At 42.0% G+C, this 18,374-nt stretch overlaps 1 protein-coding gene across 2 annotated transcripts in view; it reads left to right on the forward strand.

The window, feature by feature from the left end:
* The first annotated feature begins 390 nt into the window (after nt 1–390).
* DSP (desmoplakin) overlaps nt 391–18,374 on the forward strand; it is a 47,617-nt gene continuing 29,633 nt past the window's right edge. Inside the window, exons 1-4 of one of the 2 annotated variants that reach the window (XM_006888738.1) lie at nt 391–617; nt 12,370–12,472; nt 14,532–14,680; nt 15,480–15,654. In XM_006888738.1, coding sequence (XP_006888800.1) covers nt 433–617; nt 12,370–12,472; nt 14,532–14,680; nt 15,480–15,654 — 612 coding nt within the window. In that variant the 5' untranslated portion in view covers nt 391–432. The remainder of the gene's footprint in view (nt 618–12,369; nt 12,473–14,531; nt 14,681–15,479; nt 15,655–18,374) is intronic. The other variant, XM_006888737.1, reaches the window with a different exon arrangement.

Raw genomic sequence — 18,374 nt, forward strand, 5'->3', positions numbered from 1 at the left:
GCAGGTGGGGGGCGCGGCTGGCGCGTTGGTGACACCAGCGGGGGGTGGGGTAGGCGCGCCGGCCGGACCCCGCCCTGGGAAGAAACTGGCCAGGTGTGGCCTCAGCGCTCGGTGCCAGCGGGGAGGAGACTGGCGCCCCCGCCAACCAACACCAACACCCAGCCCCGACGCAGTTCCTCTGCGCTCTCGCCACCCTCCGAGCCACAGCTCTCCGTCCCGCTCCTCCCGAGGCCGGGCGCTCCAGCCGCCTCTCGCGCGTCTCTCCGCTCGCAGCACCGCCACCGTGCGCCGGAGGGGCGCGTCCTCGAGAAACTTCCGCACCGCGCCGTCCATTTCAGCGCGCCCGTGCTTTTAAAGCCGCTTCGGACTCTTCCTCGGCGTCGCCCTCGCTTATGCCTCTGCCCTGAGTCGCTCTTGCGCGAGGCCGCCGAGATGAGCTGCAACGGGGGTTCCCACCCGCGGATCAACACGCTGGGCCGCATGACGCGCGCCGAGTCGGGCCCGGACCTGCGCTACGAGATGACCTGTGGCGGAGGTGGAGGCGGTGGCGGCGGGGGCACCAACGGCAGGATGTACTACACGCGGCGCTGCACCGTCACCGACTCGGACGGCTACGGGTGGGTGCCCTCCAGCCGACCCACAGGGAGCCGGGAGGGAGGAAAACATGAGTCGGGAAAGAGGGAAGTTTGGCGCCTGAGATCGCCCGGCTGGGAGTTGCGCGCCCAGATGTCGCGCGCACAGGTTTCTCTGCTTCGTCGGTAGTGGGACCCGTAGATGGGTGCCGGGAAAGAAAAGGATCCTTTCTTAGAAGGGGATTCGCTTCCACCTGGCTTCTGTCCCTCGGTCCTGGTTGGGGCGGGTCGCGCGTTCCCGAGGGCGCGAGGGGGCGACCTTAGTCCTCGCTCCACGGACATCCGGCTGTCCCTATGCCACCCAGCAGCGCCGCCTTCGCCCGCAGGTGGAAGGTCAGGCGAGGCGTGGCTGTAACAAAAGCCAAACCTTAGCTGTGACTAAAGTTAACTAAGAGGGTCATGGTCTCTGGCCTGCCCGGCGGCGGCGCCCTGAGGTCCCTACTGCGCCTTCAGCGTCCCCTTCACCCTGCGCTAGCCCGAGCTCCCTGTTCATCTAGCGGGGTTGGGGTTGTGAGCAACAAACAGCTAACCGCTGCGCGCTCGACGCGCCTAGGGTATGCAGGGGCGCCAGCCTTTGCTGTCCTCCCTGGGTTCCACCGAGCTTCCCAGGTTGGGAGGCTGCGGGGTAAGAATGCGCGCGCCTGGCTCACTCGCAGGCGTGTGGACTGGCAGGACCCCTTACTGATCGCGAGAGCCATAGAAAGGATCATCCTGTGGAGCAGGAGCATCTGGACTGGAGGGCGCCCAACCCCTGTGCGCTCTAGTCAGCCACGCTGACGTCCTGGCCGAGGTGCCTGGAGAAACTCCCGGCTGAGTGGGGCAACTCTGGATACCTAGGAGCTCCTGGAGAATGGGGCTGCCTGCTCCTTCCAGATCCCCTACCTGGCCTTCCCACTGAGGGCTTTTGGGGAAGAAGCCCAGGCCTGGGCATCAGCATTGACTGGCGCTGTGGCCTCAGGCTGGGGAGGAACCACCTGAATACGCTCCAAAGGGTTTTTTGTTTTGCAAGCAGTTTTGAAGACAGGAACTACTCGTGTTACAACCTGCTTTCTGCTTGGATTTTTTTTTTTTAAGGAGCATTTTCATTTTTTTTCTCTCTCGCCTTTTTGAATTAGGAAAGAGTTGTCTCAATAGTTAAACTTTGTTTTCGGAATAAATTTCATTTTGGGGATTTCCAGGAGACAAGATGCCAAGTAGTAGAAGATCTGAAGAGAACATTTTGCAAATTTTCGTTTTAGTTTGTTTTAAAACTTTGCCAGCTAATCTAACGGAGAACTTTCCTACCTCCTTTAATTTTCCAATATTTGTTCTTCAGCAGCTCTTAAGTATTTTATGAGCCAGAATATTTTATCTTTAAAATATGTTGTCCTAGATCCTCTGTCTTTTATTTTTTCTGTCTTTTAAATGGACAGTAATTAGTACTATTGATTATTTCATTCATCAAATTTATATTTTGTAGGGAAGCAATTATTTAAAATAATTCATTGGTCAATGAGCTCATAAAGATTCGTGCTTTCTTCATGGAAACATTTCATTTTCCTGAGACTCTGTGTTTTTTTATAGCACAGCCTAAGATTGGCCGTGTTGTGTTTCGCTGGCTGAAAGCTTGTTTATAAATGTGTCAGGATTTACATCTCTCTGAGGAGATAAAACAGACCCATGTGAAAATTACTTGGGTCTGAGGAAGGGCGTTTTTCCTGCCCACTGTTGCTTGGTTTCCCAGGACTGAAGAGGCCTGGTCTTGGGGCTAGAATGAGCCTGAGAACATTCCTTCCAGCCCCAGGTAGTGGGTCCCTCCCATTCCCAATACATGTATGAACATGCATTTATGAGGTGGCAGTGATAGGGCCAACTTTTTGGAATTGAGCAATTAATTAAATAGAAAATAGGCCACAAATACTGGCTTTTGAGTGTTAAAGTAATGCCTATGACCAACTGTGCAACTGTCCGTACCTAGTTTTTTGTGGACGGATTTGGTTACTTGTAGTGTAAGGTTTTGGGGAGTGGGATGCCAAAGGATCACCTTCTTTGTGTGAAATTAATGATGACTAAGACTTTAGTAGGTACCTTTTATGATGATAAGTTTTTCTAAGCACAAACACCAGTATTAAAACTACTGGATAAATTTAACCTCAGTTATTTAAAAAAAATTTATTGTTTAAGTTAAACTGATAATCTTCAGTAATAGTGAGGTTAGCCCTTCTCTAAATCAGTTTGAATGTAGAGATCCTTAGATCTTATTTTTCTTATCTGTGTGGTACTTGTTCTGTCCCTTGCCAGTTTTTTATAGTTGATTTTTATCTCATTCTAGTTAAGATTATGTTAGTGTTTTGTAAATGTTACATTGTTGGTTGTAGGTATATTTTGGAGTGTTCACAATTTTTATTTTACTAATAATGCCATGATGGTTACCCGTGGTGGACAGTGTTTGGTGGAGCTCTCAGATTATGACAGGCTTGGGAGCAGAATTGGCATCTACTTCCTAAACAACATGCCTTTGGAAACTCTATGACCATTAGAAAACCAAAGGTAGTTATGGAACAGGGTTCAGATCTTTTGTTCATAGGATCACTATTAGTCAACTACTCTACTTGATGGCACTTAACAACAAGAACAATAGGATATTATATGAATTGTTTTCATTTAAGGCAGAGCTGCTCTAGTCTTATTCCTGTAATTAAAATAAATAACAAATTTGTAAGAAATTTGTGACCTAAGTTTGGGTGGTGACAAAATAACAAAGCCCTACAGCTAAGCAGACATGGTCATTAAGTGTCAGAAGAATGTGTTTATCATGATAATGCTTACTTTTGTCCCAATCTTATTATTTCAAACCAATAAATCATAAGATTATTAGTGGGTTTGTATTTTGAAGTTGGTTTAAAGGTTAAAAAAGGCTGCTTTTTAGCATGAGGTCAGCATGTCCATTTGCATGGAATTTTAGAGTAGGAGGGAGCTCAGCCTGAAAGATCACAACACATTAGAGGCAAGAAGATCAAAACCTTACCCTGGATCCCACAGCACACTCTTGGCTGAGGTGGCTGGAGAACTCAATGGTCCTCACCGGTACTCCTCTTGTGCCTTCACAGCATGTCCATGTTTGGGTAGATGAATGAATTCCTTCCACAAACCTTTACTGAGTATCTATTGTGTACACCAGGGCAAGATGTAAAAGTGAAAATCCAGAGACTTCTTAAGAGGAGTGGATGTTCCTTAAAGGCAGTTAAATACACAAGAAATGCAGTACTAGAAAGTTGGTGGGATTTGCAAGAAAGGTGGAGGGTCAGCAAAAGAGTGGAACATCTCCAGTGAGATAGACTGACACAACAATGGACTCAAGTGTGCCAGAAATGATGAGGACACTGTTCAGGCCTGTTATTCCGGTCACTATGAGTTGTACTCAACAGAACCTTGTAACAACAACAAATGGACTAAGAAAACTTAACACCTGATAGTGGGGGTGCTAGAATGACATTACAAAGGAAAACCTTCCAAAGCCCACCAGAGTTCCTACCCTGTAGGAGAGAGTAGAACCACTCTGTGCCTCCCCTCTTGGTTCCAAGGCAATGGATCTTTACAGAACAGCACTGCCACACCTATCTTCTGCCGAGCAGCTAGTGGTCCCAAACCTTCCACCGTTTGATTAGCAGCCAAGCACTTAATTGAACAGCATGGAGTATTTCAGCTGCCAGAGATGGGTGGTCAGAGAAGATTCCAGGAGGAGAGAAAAATTCAAGACCTGTGATACAGCCTTCTCTTTCAGTATTCACTGAAAGGGTAGGACATGAGAAAGAGGAGAAGGTGGGGCCAGAATTTGATAAATCCTTAATGAAACATCTTCACAGGCAGATGTCAGCCATTGGGATTTTTGAATGGAGGAGTGGGTTGATTGGAGCTGAGCTTTGTGACTGTTTTTGTAGCATGCAGTGTGCAGGGTGGCAGGCAGTAGGGAAAGAGAGCAGAAAGAAATTGGTTTAAGGAAGCAAATGCACCAGTTATAGAGGTAGGTAATGAAAGCCTGCAGGAGGGAGAAGGTGGTGAGTGGGATGAGAAAGTAGATGTTGCCCCAGAGTGACAGCCTCAGCCAAGAGCTGGATGTCAGAGACCAGGCAGAATCTGAGAAAACAGGTTTTGAGTTTGGGTGACTCATAGAATGGATCACATAAATAGTTTTCTGGGAAACAGTTGCAAAGTAAGATACAGATTATCATAATATATGGATGATAACATTTACATGGCTAGTAAACTTGTGAAGTTACATGTTTTATGAAAATCTGAGTGTAATGATTCATAATAGTTACCATTTATTAAACACCAGTGATGTACCAGGTTTATTATGCATGTTATCTCAAGCCTCCCAGCAGGCATCCCATTTTATAGATGGACAACTGAGGTTAAAGTATTTAAATTACTTGATCAAGGTCACACAGATAGTTTATGGTTGAGTTAGATTTGAATTTGTGTACCTGTGGCTCACTGAATCAATCAAACCTGGTTAAGACTTTATTTTTTCTAACTAATATGATGAGCTTTTATTTTTTTTTAATCTGTTGTACCCCTTACTTTGCTCCTGTGAATCACATATTTAAAAGTCATTATATTCCTTCATTCAGTATTCCTTATGTAGAATTTTCTTCTGCTTGGGGGTGGGGGACTGAACCACTATGCGGAAAGCAAAAATTATTAGTCAGATTCGTTAAATAGGGCAAACCGGCTTTCAGTAAGCAATTAATTCTTTTCTCTGAATATGGGCATAATTTCATTGTGTTCAGATGATTGAAATGTCTTGGGAAAGAAAAACTGCTGATGCCCCTTATGCCTCAATGCTGACTTCTCAGGGTGGAGCAAAGCAAGGCCTTGGGTGTGACTTGGGGAGTCTAATTCTTGGCCAACCAGTCTTTCCAGACTAGGAGGTTCTGTAAGGATTATCTCAGGCTGAAGTGTCCAGAAGCATGGGAACACGGGAGCATCTTTTATTCTTCTCCTTCTTACTTTTGCTTAGGATTGGCTGTCACCAGGTCTCTTGCCATTTGGAACCAATCACTGTGGTTCTGATTGAAGTGAGGATCCCAGAGACAATGAGCTTTGAACCCACACACTGCAAAATTCTAGTGTGGTCAAATAGATTACCTCCTCACCACTCCATGGGTTAGATGGTTCAGGTACTTAAGAGTCGAAATTCTTTTTTGGAAGAAATGCATACAAATGTAATATCCCCTTGCATTCTGAGTTGCCCAGTACATAAAAATGAAGAGAGTTGGCTTTCTGATAACCAGAAACTTGCCAAGTCTTTTTTGTTTAGACTTCAGTGAAATGAAAATGTGCACATGGGCAAGCCATTCAAAACAGAAATCCCTGTTTTGAGCTTGAATTGGTAAGCACTAAATATTCATAGGCAGCTCCACTTAATAAATGAAAGGAAGACAGTTTTGTCTGAGTTTTCTTACCCATCATCAATATTTTTCTTTTATACTCTGTTATAACAAAAGCTGTTTGAATGTCTCAAAGAACAACAGTTTTAGAGTCTTAAAGGTAATCTTGGGGATCCCCAAAAATGTTTCACACTCCAGTCAATTTCTTGTTCCTCTTCCATTTGTTCATCTTCTTGTTCTGCCTCCAATTTGCTGGAAGATATCCTCAAAACTGTGAATGGGGCAATGGTGAAAACACAAAAATGAAACATTAGAACTATGTATCATCAGTGGTAGCACAGGTAAGAGGCATTGCGCAGCAGGAGTTTGTTCTTTTATGGACATTCTTGGTTTCTTTACATCTCACCACACCCCTAGAACTCTGGGAGTTTTTCCTTGTCACAAACACCAGCAGCTGAGGGCAATCATTCAGACTCTAGGCAGGGCAGCCAGGAGCTGAACTGAGCATGGACTCCAGGCTGCTGACTTCAAAGTCTTGACAAAGTTAATGATGTTTGATCAACTTGCCCTCAACTCCTGCCCAAGTCCACTTGTGTGAAAAGAGAGTGGGTTGACAGAAAGCAAGCAGGACTTTAATAAAACTGCTGCTCCCAAGGATCTGATGACAGACCAGAGCCCCCCCCCCCCCCCCATTGCCAGAAGTTACAGGTTTTCCACTCTCTTATTGGAGAGAGAGAGAAGAGGGGAATGGGGAGAGGAGAGAGAGAGTGTGTTTGTATGAGAAGAGGGCAGAGTTGATCTCCAAGTCTCAGATGAAAGTTTTTCATTTACCTTTATTTCTCCCCCCCCCCCCCCGCTTTAGTAAGCAAACAGACATTCATTAAGCATCTTCTGTGTTCAAAACCTTGTAATGTTAGGAGCATGTAGGTGTGGAAGGTGACTCAGCCCTGGGACTTTGCTCTCCAGGCATGGGGCAGACAGGTGTGTCAATAACTAGTGCACAGGACTTGGAGATAAGCCTAGGGAGGGGGACGCATGTGGGGGACACAAATAAGATCAGGAAGCTCAACAGAGGAGACAGAGCTGAGCCGGAGCTTTTGAAGAATTGACAAATGACATTTCACCTGATGCCAGGTGTTTTGTGAGGCTAGAAGGTAGGATACTGTCCTTAGAAGAAGAAATGAAAACGTTATTACTTAAAAATAACTTTATGGTGTAACTTAAAATTATTAAACACACACAAGGTGTGTGAAAAATGCTTTCTGAAGTATTAAAAGCTAAGTAGATAGGTCTTAAGATCATGAATGCATTGCATAATTATCACCATTTCCAGCAAATATTTGTTACCTTTTCCTCAGCCATTATTTCATGAGCCTGAATGCAAAGAGAGATATAGGGTCTGGAACATAATGATTGAGAAAGAGGGGAGAGAAGGGAGGAGGAGGAGGAAAGAAAGAAAGAAAAAGAGAGAGAGGGAGGGAGGGAGGAAGGAAGGAAGGAAGGAAGGAACAAAGAATCCTTTAAAAGAATTGAAGACCATTTGGAAAGAAAGTATGGATACACAAAAAAATAACTGTGTTTGCATAAAGTACTTACTAAATGCTTCTTCTCTTCACAATATATGATTTGTAGTTGTTTCTGTGTGATATTGTTGGCATTGGGTGTTAAACTACTTCCTTAAGACATTTAAATTTTGAGTCTGAGCTTTATTTTTAAGGAAAGAGTGTTCTTTGCAGGTAGAGCATCATTCATGCAGTCATTTTAATCTTTGGATTAAAATCCAGAGTATGTTTTTCTTTTAGATGCTGATGTGGAATTATTTATGCTAACTATTGGAATCATTACTTGTTTAAACAAGTTTAGAATTTAAAATTTTGTTTGTGTAGGCAGGTTCTTTACTGTGTAAGTCAGCTGTTCAGTAAATTTACAGATAGGACATAATGCTAAAAAGTTAATGTTTGAAGGCAAATGTTACATTTTTTCAAATAGCTATTTTCATTTAGAAGTCAATACTCTTGGTTTACCTGCCACAAATGATTCTTATTGGCTTCTTAAAAATAAACACAACACTTGCCATTTCTTTATCTAACATGCCATTACAATGAGACTTAGAGATTGAAACTTGAGGCTTTGTTAATACAGTTCTTAACATGCTTTGAAATACCTACTTTTAATACTTCAGCATATCAAGTGTTGAAAATTTCTCTGAGGCTAGAGATTTTGAAAAATCTTTATACCCCTGTTAAAAAAATACATTAATTTAAAAATAATTTCTTTATATATGAAAATTGTATATCCCCATCCCACTAAATTCACTCTATAAAGAGGAAATGAAGCCACCACTAACCCAGTTTTCAGTAAGAAGAGTGAGTTTAGCGGCTCTGTAGCGTTATAGACTTTCCATATCATTTCACCTAATAGATGAGAAAACTGGTCTAGAAAATTTATGAAATTAAAAAAGGTCTAAAATTATCATGCAGTCAATTTAAAAAATAGTCTAATTTACCAAGTTTCAAATTGACACAGTTTTTTTACAAATTTGTGTGTTCCCTAAAGCAAGCTCTCCTGGTTAAGCTGTTCAGCAATCCAGCCTTGTGCATTTGGGTTTATCAGATCCTCATCCTTTCCATCTGCAAGTCCTCCTTAACTTTAGTGCTCTGGGGATTCTTCATGAAGTAAACACGAGCAAATGGTTGTGTGAAGGTGGATTTTCTTCTCTCCTTTCAGTAACCCTCAAATGACCAGAATCTCCTCTCTTCCACCTTTTTGTGGTTTGGGCCCTTTGCAAGCCATGTGTCTCGTTGCCTTTCTCCCTTTGGAGTGTTTTAAAAGAAAATTCTTGACTGCATCTCAAATTGAAGTGTGATTCTAAAGGATCAAAAGAGAAGATATACCTATACAGTCATGGAAAGTTATGCGTGAGATGAAATTTGATTAGTCAAATAGCTGTTTCTGTAGACAAAATAGCAGCACCAAAGATTTTAAAGCCATTGTTTTAGTACTTTACTATTCTTTTATTTTCTTTTTACCCTTAAAAAGGTTTGTTTTCTCTAGAATAGTCAAAAGAGTAGATTACTGGCTACCAGAAGCTGAAAGAGGTGGATTGGAGAATAGGGGGCAAGGAAAGAAAGAGAGAGGGGGGCACACACACACACACACACACACACACACAGAAAGAGAGAGAGAGAGAGTGTGTGTGTGTGTGTGTGTGTGTGTGTGTGTGTGTTAGTTGTTGCTCTATTAATATTTCTGTTTGAGGTGATGAAAAACCTTAGGAAATGAATGGTTTTGATAGTTGATTTTTTTTATTAAAATGAAATTATTTGATTACTCTGTGTTCATTTTTCTATAGAGTTATTAAAATACCATACAAAGTAGGTGGGCTTTTAATGGAAAAACCATGACATGTGGAAAATATATGCAAAGCATAAAGAAATTATTTTTTAATATTGTCAGCGGAATATGGAGTGACTTGGTTTTTGTTTATCTGTTTGAAGTTCAAATGTGGATAGATTGAAGATGATACCACTCCTTAGAAGTAAAAAAATTTCTTCTAACTCTTAAGAGAGGACAAAGAAAGAGTATTTTTTATCTGAGTGTTTTAAGCCAGCAATTGATTGTCTCACCTTCCTTTGTCTTGGATGAATTTCATTTCTGAGCATCATGTGCCTAGATACGGACTAGGTACAAGGAAGTGGGTGAATTTTATATTTTGATGTTACATTTATTTGGGGTTATAAAGTCAGTTTATATAGACATTTGCGTACATGCATTCACGATGAAGTTTGGCTTCCTAGCCTGTTTTTTGTTTGTTTTATATATGTTTTTATTTCAGAACAATTTTAAATTTTGAATAAAAATTACAAAGATAAGTCAGAGTGACTAATATCCCCCTCACCCAATGTCTCCTACTTAGCTTATGGTAGCTATTACAACTACAGGTACTATTAAATGGTTTTCTTTATGGTAAGAAGTAGCCCTTTCATTCTTTGCTCAAGACTGGTGTTCTGGATGGGAATTATCTTCTCAACCAAATTGCTGAGTAGAATTTCAAAGTTTCAGAAGATATGTACTGTCAATCCCCAGAGGAAAAGTTTTGACATAAAATCACAGAAAATCTCTCAAATTCCTTATCCATGGAGTGTTCTCAATGAGATTGCTGTCTTTTCTGAAAAAAACCTTTTTGTCTGGTTAATTTCTTCTTTTTACAATAGGCACTTTTTGGAAAGTGTTCCAGTTCTAAGTCAATTGGAATTTTGCACAAGTTAGGGCAACGGTTATGGTCTCATTTACACCTAAGGAGGACGAGACTTGTGCCAGGTTTCCTGTCTGATTCTGAGTGGAAGAAAGACTCACTCGTTGATGTGGGTGGGATGGGCGTCCTGGTTTTGGTAGGTGGACAGCTTCAGAAGGCACATCACCTGTGCTCGACTGGAGGGGCGGGTGTTGTTACTGGGAGTGGTTCCCAGGGAGAGCTTGGTTCCTCACCCACGATCAGCTAGTGCTGGCATGTTGGGGAACCTTGCCTGCAGGGAGGAACCCTAAGTAGGTGGCAGAAAAAGAAAGTCAGCTCTTCTTTATGGTATGAAAGAGAAGTTTCTCATATGCTTCTGTTCTTACTCAGTCAGTGCACAAATACAAACATTGTTTACCCACCCTTTAAAACCAAAACAAAACACAACAAACCAACCAAAAATACAATGCCTAAAAAAACCAAACCAGTGGAATTCTTTGTGTAAAACAAGAGTGCCTCTGCATTCACGTGCATGAAAAATCCAGACCATCAGAGGAAGTAGACCAGGATGGTCCCTGTGAGGGGCTGGTAGCTGTGAAGCCCACTGGGGCCTCTGTCTTCTTGGAGCACATTAAAGAGTTCTGTTCTTGCACATTAAATCACTGCTTCACATGCTTTAAATCTCTCTCACATTCAGAGTTTCTGTTTTTAGAATCTTTTGCCCTGCGTCAGTTCTTAGTTATAGTCACCCTATAGGACAGATTACAACTGCCCATAAAATTTCTAAGATTGTAATCATTATGGAAGCAGATGGCCTCGTCTCTCTCACATGAAACAGCTCTTGGCTTCTAAACACTGGCTTTTCTGTGAGCAGCTGATCACTTAACTCCTGTTTTAGTGATATAAAATTTTTAGAAATACATTAAGTGGTAATGGTTATCCAACGTGGTGAATACAATTAATGTCACTAAATGGTATTCTTCAAAATGGCTAAGGTGGCAAATTTCTTGTTATGTATATTATGTTGTTATGTGCTGGCCAGGTGCCTACAACTTATAGCAAACCCATGAGCAATAGATCAGAACCTTGTCCTGTACTGCATCGCCTCACCATCTCTGATGTGCTCAAACTCTTTGTTAAAGTCACTATCAATCCATCTGTTAAGGATCTGCCTCTCTTCTACTGACCCTTCAACTTTCTCAACATGATGCTTTTTTTTCTAAGGTCTGGCTCCTCCTGACAACATGTTCAAAGTTATGTGAGAAAAAGATTCACCATCCTTGCTTCTAAGGGACATATTGGTTGCACTTTCTCCTAGATAGATTTAATTGTTCCTTTGGCAGTTAATGGGATATTTGGCAGCCCATGCAAAAGATGAGTTGTATTGGGGAAATCTGCTATCAAGGACTTCTTCAAAATGCTGCAGAGCAAGGATATCAGTTTAAAGACTAAGGTGCACCTGATCCAAAGCATGGTATTTTTTAGTTGCTTTGCGGGCATCTGAAAGTTGGACAATGAATGAGGAAGAATGAAGAATTGATGCCTTGTTACACTATTTTATCACAGTTTTTTTTTTCACAAAATCTTTCTTCATTTAAATTATACTAGTACTAACTATACTGTAGCATAATGAATTTTGGCAAATTAAATATGTTTACATGCAATCTGAAATAGATAAGTGTCATTGTGAGAAATGTACTATTATAATGAAAAAAATCTATATTGGTTCTTAGACTTGGTTAAACAGTCTTCTGTAAAAGATAGTAGTAGACTAATTAGTAAAATTTGAATAAGGTCTGTAGATTAGAAAGTAATTTCATTTCAATTCTTAATTTTGTGCTTTTGCTGATTGTACTGTGGCTATATAAATTATTATCATTGTTCTTAGGACAAATACACTGATATAATTGGAGGGAAAGGGGTATAAATGCTGTCATACCTCTATACACACACAGAGACACACACACACTTTGAAGGGGGAAATGTAGCAGAATGCTAGCAACTGGTGAATCTGAGCGAAAAAAGTGGGATGTGTTTTGTTTCATTCTTGCTACTTTTCTAAAAGAGTGAAAGTATTTCAGAGTTGGAAAAGCTGATTTCACCTTTGGTTTCTCTGTGTTTGCTCCTTTAGTCAAACTGGAACGATGTCTCGGCACCAGAACCAGAACACCATCCAAGAACTTCTGCAGAACTGCGCAGATTGCTTGATGCGGGCCGAGCTGATAGTGCAGCCTGTAAGTGGTTCCTGCTCTGGTCAGTTCTCCCCAGGTCTTGTCAACACGGAATGCTGCTCCCAGCTGGTTTACACCCTACTTGTCCTGACAATCAGGCCTCACTCCTGACCTCACTCATATAACCAGCTTGAGAGACTGCCCTTTTCAAAACACACCAAAATGGGAGGGGATCCGTCTTCTCAGCCTTCTTGTGATGTTGACTTAATGGGAATCAGGACCCACACAAAGTTTGCTTTTCTCCCAATAAATATTTACCTTACCAGTTTCCACCTTTTGGGAATTGCACCTACCAATTGCTATTGGTATGATTTTTGCCTGCTAGTAGTGCAAGCTGAAGTGTGATTGTGATGGATTGTGATGTGTACCGGCCATTAAATAGGGTTTTTCTCCTAGGAAAAAGTGGCCATATTGTGGAAATAATTGGATTTGGGAATCATTTAAATGTGGGAAAATATGAATTTGAAAATTGAGATATTTGTGTAATATCTCATTGTATTTCTTGAGATAGCTGAGTTATCTTTGACCTTGTCATGTCAGACTTAGAAATCATTTGAACTCTTGAAATAAAGCTCTGTAACATTCACATTTGCTTTGAGCTCACTTACAAGTAGGTGAGGGCATGGTAGGGCTGTAATGAGCACTTCTGTCACTGCCCTCACTGTATCTTTTCAGCCTCTGCCTCCTTGATACTGACATTAGTGTAGATTTGAGTCTGGAATCTGCCCCTCCATAAAGCAGTCTTGTTAACTGGCCTGCATTTGATGGAAGAAGAGATTTTAACCTAATGAATGTATAGGCTCTGGAGATGATAACCTTCTGTTTTCCCAATTTTAGATATTCTATAGCTTCTGGTTCCAGCTTATTTCACCCAATTAAACAAGCAAACTTGACTTCAGTTGGTGTAAAATGATAAACACGGTTCCACTTTTTGGGAGGTTGGACTATCTTGGCTTAAAGCATCTCCTGTAATTGTCCATCATAGTGCTGTGATTTCTCCACAGGATGCTAATAGGAGGCATTGGGTAGCTATACTCCAGCCTATGATTTGTAGTGGCTTCTACGAATTAGCATGACATCATGTTCTCCATTTGTTTGTACTTATATTCACTGAAGTGTAGGGGAAAAACGTGTTAGGGTAATAGTATATTTGCTAACATTTCTGTTTAGCAAATGAACTTCATTTGACTTAAAGCAGAGTAAGAGCAGGAAATGTAAACATTCAGCTTGTACTCCTATGTTGCACTGAAACAGCAACCTTTTGCATTTGGACAGAATAAATAAAACTTTTCATTTTAAAATTATAGAATCAAGGGAGCTCTGGTGGCCTAGTGGCAAGAAGCTACAATCCCGAAGGCACATAGTTTGAATCCACCAAATGCTCTGCTGGAGAAGGAGGGACAGTCTCCTCCTGTGCCAGTTGGATCTGATTAGACGATGCACAGCAACAGCAAAACCAAAACCAAACAAAATATAGAATCGCAAGAAGTTGTTAAAAATGTTCAGAGACATTGTTTAGTAGTCACCAATCACCTGGCTTTTAGTTCATGATGACCTTTAATGTATTATCAAAGCCAGAGCACTGATTGGATAATACAATGAACTAGTTGGAAACATTTGTAAAAGATAATTTTTCACAGAATTGAAGTTTTGTTCCTGTAAGATGCAATAAAAAGTCATTTTGGGGCATTAAAGGCCCTATTCAATGATCCAGTGTTTTTACCACATTGAAGTCTCCTTAGATGGGAGTCAGTGTGAATGATACATGTCAGTGTGTGTGCTCCGTGGTTCACCCATGAAGCAACGGGGAAAAGTCATGTTCTAAAAGCCTACAAAAATTTAAAATACAGTCCATGAGTTTTTATCTCATTTTTCTCTATTTGCTACCTTATCTCAAATTAATAAGGTAGTTTTCATTTGGGCATTTTTTCAGTCAGACAAGGGGATTTGAAGGGTTTTTTAAAAAATGTATGCTGTGGGAGTATTTGCTTCTGTCATTGCCTCTAGAGCTTTTCTATCCAGTAGTCTGTTTGTTTTCCATCGTGGGAACATTTTCTTTCAGGAACTGAAGTATGGAGATGGAATACAGCTTGCTCGGAGCAGAGAGCTGGATGAGTGCTTTGCCCAGGCCAACGACCAGATGGAAATCACTGACAGCTTAATCAGAGAGATGCGGCAAATGGGCCAGCCCTGCGATGCTTATCAGAAAAGGTATTGCCAGTTGAGAGTGAGTGCAGACCGACCCCACAGGAAGAAATGTTATACTCCATTCTCATGACCCAGACTTCTTTACTAAGAAGCACAGATGTGCCTCAGTAAAGGCTAGATTACTTTGTATTTTACAACTTTGTATATCTCTGATATACACTGACCCAAATCACCACTTAGTGAGTTCACAAAGCTGCCATGTGAAGAATTAAATAAACCTTCCCAGAAGGGTAAGAGAGTGTTTGAAGGCTAGTATTTATTCTGGTAAGCTGAGTTTGTTCTGGGAAATGTTTGTAGGAATGTTAACTGTACTTTCATGTAGAGGACAGTAAGGCTGTTGGCACAGCATTTGACGTCGAAGAGTCTAATGTCAACTTTTTGCTTCTGAAAACTCACTGGAGGGTCAGCTGTGAGTTGGTTCTGACTCCATGGCACACAACAACAGTATCAAGTCCAGAATAACCACTGTATATTAAAAATGTGGCTGGATCAGTTGGAAACATACGAGTCTAAACTAGGAAGATGTGGTCAGATGTGCTCTTGTGCCTAGGGCATGATAAGGATGAAGTCCTGGAGATGGAGCAGGGTGTTTCCTGGTTGGGCAAAGGTAACTATACTCTACCATCGTTCAGCCTTTGAGCATCCTCAGGTGATCGAGATTCTAATGTAAAAAAAAAAATCTAATGTCACGTTGTGCAAAATCTTTGCAATGACTTGGGAGACTCAAAAAAGGGCCCTTTGCAGGCCATGTTTTCATAGGAGATTTTATTGTGAGAGTATAATCGAGTTTCTTCTCTTTCAGACTGCTTCAGCTCCAGGAGCAAATGCGTGCTCTCTGCAAGGCCATCAGTGCCCCTCGAGTCCGCAGGGCCAGCTCCAAGGGTGGTGGAGGGTACACCTGTCAGAGTGGCTCCGGCTGGGACGAATTCACCAAGCGCCTCACCAGCGAATGCCTGGGGTGGATGAGACAGCAAAGGGTGAGCAGTTCTGCAAGGACAAGTGTTAGTTCTCAAACACCCCAAGTCAATGTGCAGGGTTTATGCAGATTTATTGGATGGAATAGGTCAGCTCTGAGTGTCCTGGCCACAAAGAGGACCTTGGGTTAGCAGCACCAGTATGCTGTTTTCAGAACTGTCCTTGTTTATAGTTTGAAAATGAACTTCTCAAATAACTGACCTCCAGACAGTTTCTGCATATACTGTAAATGTCAAATTCCCAAGGATGGTGCTTTGCAGCACAAAGCCAGGTTTATACATCTTGATTTCTAAAACTGGTGTTCCAGAAAATGAGATGTCATAATGACATCCCTGAGTTCCTCAGATGTCTCTGGGTTGTGCAAGTGGTTGATATGCTCAGCTACTAACCAGAGGTTAGAAGTTTGAGTCTACCCAGAGACTCCTTGGAAGAAAGGCCTGATAATTATTTCTAAAGAAAGCAGTCACTGAAGCCATATTGCACAGCTGTACCCTGACACATGGGGTTGCCATGAGCCAGGGCTGGGTTGTGAATGATCTAATGCCTTGGTTTTAGAATAAAGAAGTTAAACCAAGGTCATTGCCATTGAGTCACTTCCAACTCATGGTGGCCTTCCATTGAATTTCCAAGGCTTAAATCATTCCAAGAAGAGACTGCCCATCTTTCTCCCTATGAGCTGTTGGTGGATTCAAACTACCAACCTTTAGTTAGCAACATGTTATGCACTATGCCACCAGGTTTACTCAGAGAACTCAGAGAATCAGTTTCCCAAGTTCAGTAATATCAGGTAGAAATACTTTCCTCATGTGGTACTTGCAAGCCTACCTTTCTGCTTGTCCAGGAAGGAGACTAAGTATTGGTCCTGACATGCATATGCTTGGTTTGACCATTAGTCAGGTTTATTTCTGAAACCTGTGTGTTAAGGAATTCAGTCCACCTTATTGTTTACTTGATCACACATTTAACAGAGGATCATTTTTTATTCGTGAGTTTTAGTTAGGGTTGGAGTGCAAGTTTACAAGCAGATTGGTTTTTCATTCAACCAACTGCACATGTTTTGTTTTTAACATTAGTTATTACAGTACCTGTGCATTGCTGTACAGAGGTGACTCGTGGTTGCTGTGATGCTGAACACTGACAGTCATGTGCCAAACATGATAATGGTTACCCATGGTGGACAGTGTTGGTTGGAGCTTCCCGACTAAATCAAGCCTGGAAGCAGGAGCAGCATCCACTTTCGAAATGGTTTGCCTCCGGAAACTCTATGTATGAACAGTGCTCAGGCCGTTCGTTCATAGGGTCGCTATGAGTCATCTATGACTCGACGGCACCTAAGAACAACAACAACAACATTACAGTACCTACCATGTAATCATACTTTCCCACTTCTTTAATTCTCATTGCCATTAACTGTTCTATCCTGCCTCTTTCTGCCATCAAGGTTTACCCTTGGCAGAGTGGTGCTTTTTGACCCTGTGTGCTTGGTTATTCACAGGAGCGAGGGCCTTGTTGGTGTCATTTGTCACCTTACAGGCCTCATTGTTTGGCTGAAAGCTGAGCCCCAAGGTTGGGGAAGTGATTTTTGTTCTGGTTCTGAGTGTGAGGTTGGAACAGAACAGGGCTTCTGCTAGGTTCTATCAGAACTGTAAGCCAAACCTTTTTTTTGTGTGACATTTAACAGATACCATTTAACTCACAAGTTTTGAATATCTTGCTCTCTCATTGCCATAGCTGGGAAATTGCTTCAGATATTTTGTGAGCTAAAAAAGGTTGTCATTCTGCTCGAGGGGTAGCTACTTCACAGTGTTGCTGATAGTAGGCACTCTTAAGAAGGACATTGTGGAGGTTTATTTGAAGTATTACTAAGTTGGAGGCTCTGGAAACGCCATAAAACTGGATATTCTGGTTTGGGCTCACGGGTGAGCTCCCTTATGTTTTTGAAGTGTCAGCTGTCGGGTTGTGCAAGCATGATGTCACGGGTGTGGGAGTGAAGTCAGATAATGGCCACAAAAGTATGTGCCAGTCCTTTCCCTGGAACAAGGGAACACCATGTAGTGTGGAATCCAAATTGTTGCTTGGTTATTTCATGTAGTAATTAGGCGTTAAAATGACCAGGTGGCAGTTGAAATATGCCATAATCATGTGGATGGGAATTTTATAATGAAAACCTGCTCCTTGTGGCCCACCCTTGTCTTGAGAGGGCAGGTAGGTACTGGGGAGCGATAAGTTGTGACCAGATCATTTGCCAGGTGGTTGTGGTGAGAAGACTTGTCATTCCCGATTGTTGTTGGATTCAATTCAGCCTGTAGTTCTGGAATTTCTCACCTACTTGTGTATGTTCTTCCCCAAGTGAGAAAGGCCTGTGTGACTCATCATTCTCTGATTTTGTTAGCATTTCCCCCTTTTATTCCAAAGACTAATACCATAGGAGCGCTGGTGGCATAGTGTGTCTCCCTGCTAACTGAAAAGTCCTTGGTTCAAATCCACTAGCTGCTCCTCAGAAAAAAAGATGGGTGGTCTCATTTACAGCCTCTAAGAACTCACTGGAGGGTCAGCCATGAGTCAGTTCTGACTCTGTGCCTGTTAGTTTCATCTAATACTGTTATATAGTGTCTCTGGGTTGTGCAGGTCCTATACTGTGCTGCTAAGTGACATGTTAAAGATTCGAGTCCAGCCAGAGGCACCTCGGAAGAGAGGCCTGGCAGTCTGCTTCAGGGGGGAA

Source organism: Elephantulus edwardii, unplaced genomic scaffold, assembly GCF_000299155.1.
Source record: "Elephantulus edwardii isolate Elephantulus edwardi_28Jun2011 unplaced genomic scaffold, EleEdw1.0 scaffold00071, whole genome shotgun sequence".
NCBI lineage: Eukaryota > Metazoa > Chordata > Mammalia > Macroscelidea > Macroscelididae > Elephantulus > Elephantulus edwardii.